General features: G+C 46.0%; 1 protein-coding gene across 1 annotated transcript in view; it reads right to left on the bottom strand.

Annotated features, from left to right (window-relative positions):
• Faxdc2 (fatty acid hydroxylase domain containing 2) overlaps window positions 1-3,527 on the bottom strand; it is a 14,021-nt gene that overhangs the window by 5,608 nt on the left and 4,886 nt on the right. Inside the window, 2 exon segments of the mRNA XM_013035825.1 lie at window positions 919-1,196; window positions 2,239-2,360. Of these exon segments, the coding sequence (XP_012891279.1) occupies window positions 919-1,196; window positions 2,239-2,360 (400 nt within the window).

Raw genomic sequence — 3,527 nt, 5'->3', positions numbered from 1 at the left:
AGAGCGCTTGCCTTGCTTGCCTGAGGCCCTGGGTTCGATTCCTCAGCACCACATAAGCAAAAAGAAAAAAGCCGGAAGTGGTGCTGTGGCTCAAGTGGTAAAGCACTAGCCTTGAGCTGAAGAGCTGAGGGACAGGGCCCAGTCCCAGGTTCAGGCCCCACGACTGGACCCCAAAAAAATAAAAATAAAATAAAATACTATATAGCAGCTGTGAAATAGGAGTCATGTGCAGAATAAGAAAATGAGACACTTCCCCTCCTCCCACACAAATGGAGAAATTACTTTTTGTTTTGGTTTGTTGTTATTGTTGTTATTTGGTCAGTTATGGGGCTTGATCTCAGGGCCTTGAAACTGTCTTTGAGCTTTTCTTTTTCTTTTTCTTTTTTTTTTTTGTCAGTTGTGGGGCTTGAACTCTGAGCCTGGGCGCTGTGCCTCAGCTCTTCAGCTCAAGGAGGGCTCTACCACTTGAGCTACAGCACCACTTCCCATTTTATGGTGGTTTTTTTTTTTTATTGGAGATAAGAGTTTCACAGACTTTCCTGCCTGGGCTGGTTTTGAACTGTGATCCTCAAATCTTAGCCTCCTCAGTAGCTAGGATTACAGGCATGAGCCACCAGCACTTGGCTTTGTCCTTGAGCTTTTCTGCTTAAGGCTAGCACTCTACCACTTAGAGTTTTCTGGTGGCTAATTAGAGATAAGAGTCTCATAGACTTTTTTGCCCGGGCTGGCTTCAAACCAGGATCCTCAGATCTGAGCCACCTGAGTAGTTAGGATAAAAGGCATGAACCCCAAGGCACCTAGCAAAGCTGTTTTCTTTTCTGGACATTGGTTAATTGTCTCAGGTTGTCAGTTATTAGATATATAGTTGTCTTCCTATAAACCATTTAGTGGAAGACTTGAGGCTAGAAGATGTTGAACTACAGTTCAGAGGCCACAGATTTCCTGTGGATTGGTGAGCAGTCGGTAGGGAAAGGTACCAGCTGTGCTCACCGGTGTGAGTAATAGAACAGAACTTCCTCTATTATGATGAAGACTGCCAGTTCCTGGAGGAACCGGTTGAAAGTGGGTAGCGCTCGGTGGCAGGGGTCTGCCCACAATTTGAGCAAGAAATAGAGGGCGACCAGCATGGGGCAAGTGATCACATATTGATTGAAAAGAACTGTGTAGATAGACTGACGTAGTTTCACAGGGTCCACCTGCCAGAGGGAAGAAAAGAAGATGTGTGAGAAGTCGATCTTTGTCAGGCACCAGTAGCTATTCAGGAGGCTGAGATCTGAGAGTCACAGTTCAAAGCCAGCCCAGGCAGGAAAGTCTGTAATACCCTTATCTCCAATTAACTACCAAAAGTGGAGCTGTGGCTCAAGCAGTAGAAGTGCTAGCCTTGAACAAAAAGAAGCTCCGGGACAATGCTCAGGCCCTGAGTTCAAGCCCCAAGACTGGCACATACAAAAAGAAAAGAGTAGATCTTTTCTTTCTGGAGAAGAAGATCTATTCAAGGATAGATTCTGGGAGAGAAGACTTGGTATAGCTTGCAGCTCCTGACTGCTTCCCAGCCCTGGGTACAGTTATGGCCATTGGAACATTTGTAATGTTCCTGTTCTTGGAAACTGCTCCTAGCAGCCTTCATTGTCTGTCTGAGCCTGTCTTCCTCTTGGTTCTACACATAGCACCTATATCCTCCCATTCTTTTGTTCTGATCCTAGGACTTGATCTCAGAGCTTGGGTGCTGTCCTTGAGCTTTTTTTTGCTCAAAACTAGCACTCTACCACTTGAGCCACAGTTCTACTTGTGGCTCTTTTTGGTGGCCAATTGGAGATAAGAGTCCCATGGACTTTCCTACCTAGGCAAGAACTATGATCCTCAGATCTCAGCCTCCTGAGTAGCTAAGATTACAGGTCTGAGTTGCCAGTGCTCAGCATTTCTAATATGACCACACCATTTTGTGTAGCAGCTCTGTATGGCACAGAGCCTGAGATGGGAGTTGGGAGACCAGGACATTGCTTTAGACTGGCGTGTAGCTGAGTGGTGTGTGCGCTTGGGCTGGCTTCGACTCTTGATCTTCACATATCAGCCTCCTAAGTAGCTGGGATTCCTGGCTTCCTCTGGCTTCCTCCTAAATTGAAGGAGCCTTGGAGAAAGCTATTTGGCTCCAATTGACTGTGGTCCCTGAGCCAGAGGCAATTATTCTCAGCTTCTACTTTCTGGGCTCTGACCTACAGGAACCATAGTGACACTTACAGGTGCATTCTTGCCAACTTGAATCCGGTAGCGGGAGATGAAATTCAGTTTTCCAGTTGTGTCCACCACCAGTAGGATCCCACTGAAGGTCCAGAAGATCAGTGCAGGTATGAGGCCGGACCCTGAGGATGGAGAGAAGGGAAGAATCAAGCAGCTCCAGGTTTTCACAGCTCATGTGTTAAACATACTTTACAAGATTATCCCTTGTCCAGGGAGGTATTAATGCTTAAAGCCAAGGGCTTACATTTAACCTTTTTGTTGTTATTTTTGGGTGCCAGTCCTGGGGCTTGAATGCAGAACCTGGGCTATTTGCTCAAGGCTAGCACTCTACTACTTGGGCCACAGGTCCACTTTTGGCTTTTTGGTGGCTATTGAAGATAATTCCCATGGACTTTACTGCCCAGGCTGGCTTCAAATTGTGATTGTCAGATCCCAGCCACCTGAGTAGCTAGGATTACAAGTGTGGGCCACCAGTGCCCAGCCTTACTATATATATATATATTATATTTCCAATCCTGAGCTTGAACTCAGGGCCTGAGCTTTTTGTTCAAGGCTAGCACTCTACTACTTTAGCCACAGCGTCACTTCTGGCTTTTTCTGTGTATGTGGTACTGAGAAATTGAACCCAGAGCTTCATGCATGCTAGGCAAGCACTCTACCACTAAGCCACATTCCCAGTCCTGCCTTTAGTCTTGAGTAACATTCTAGCTGTTGGCACATAGACATTTCACTTAAATAGTGTCTGTATTTTTTTTTTAGCTCAGGTTGGTCCGGAATTCATGATCTTCCTGCCTCAGCCACCCAAAGTGCTGGGATTATAGGTATGTGGCACCATGCCCAACTCTTATTTGTTTTCTTTTTTTTTTTTGTCGGTCATGGGGCTTGAACTCTGCGCCTAAACACTGTCCTTCAGCTTTTCAGCTCAAGGCTAGCACTCTACCACTTGAGCCACTGAGCCACTTCAGGTTTTCTGAGTGGTTTATTGGAGATAAGCGTCTCACGGACTTTCCTGCCCAGGCTGGCTCTGAACCGCAATCCTCAGATCTGAGCCTCCTGAGTAGCTAGGATTACAGGCATGAGCCACCAGTGCCTGGCCTCTTTATTATATTCTTAGTCATAAAATTGGGACAGCAATCTTCAAGGGTGTTATGGACAAACAGATATATAAAAGAGTGTTGAGGGCTGAGAATTGGCTCATTGGGAGAGTGCTTGCCTAGCATGCATGAAACCCTGGGTTCAATTCCTCAGTTTCATATAAACAGAAAAAGCTGGAAGTGGCACTGTGTCTC

Source organism: Dipodomys ordii, unplaced genomic scaffold (assembly GCF_000151885.1).
Source record: "Dipodomys ordii isolate 6190 unplaced genomic scaffold, Dord_2.0 Scaffold224, whole genome shotgun sequence".
Classification (NCBI taxonomy): domain Eukaryota; kingdom Metazoa; phylum Chordata; class Mammalia; order Rodentia; family Heteromyidae; genus Dipodomys; species Dipodomys ordii.
This window is presented reverse-complemented; position numbering and strand designations above follow the sequence as displayed.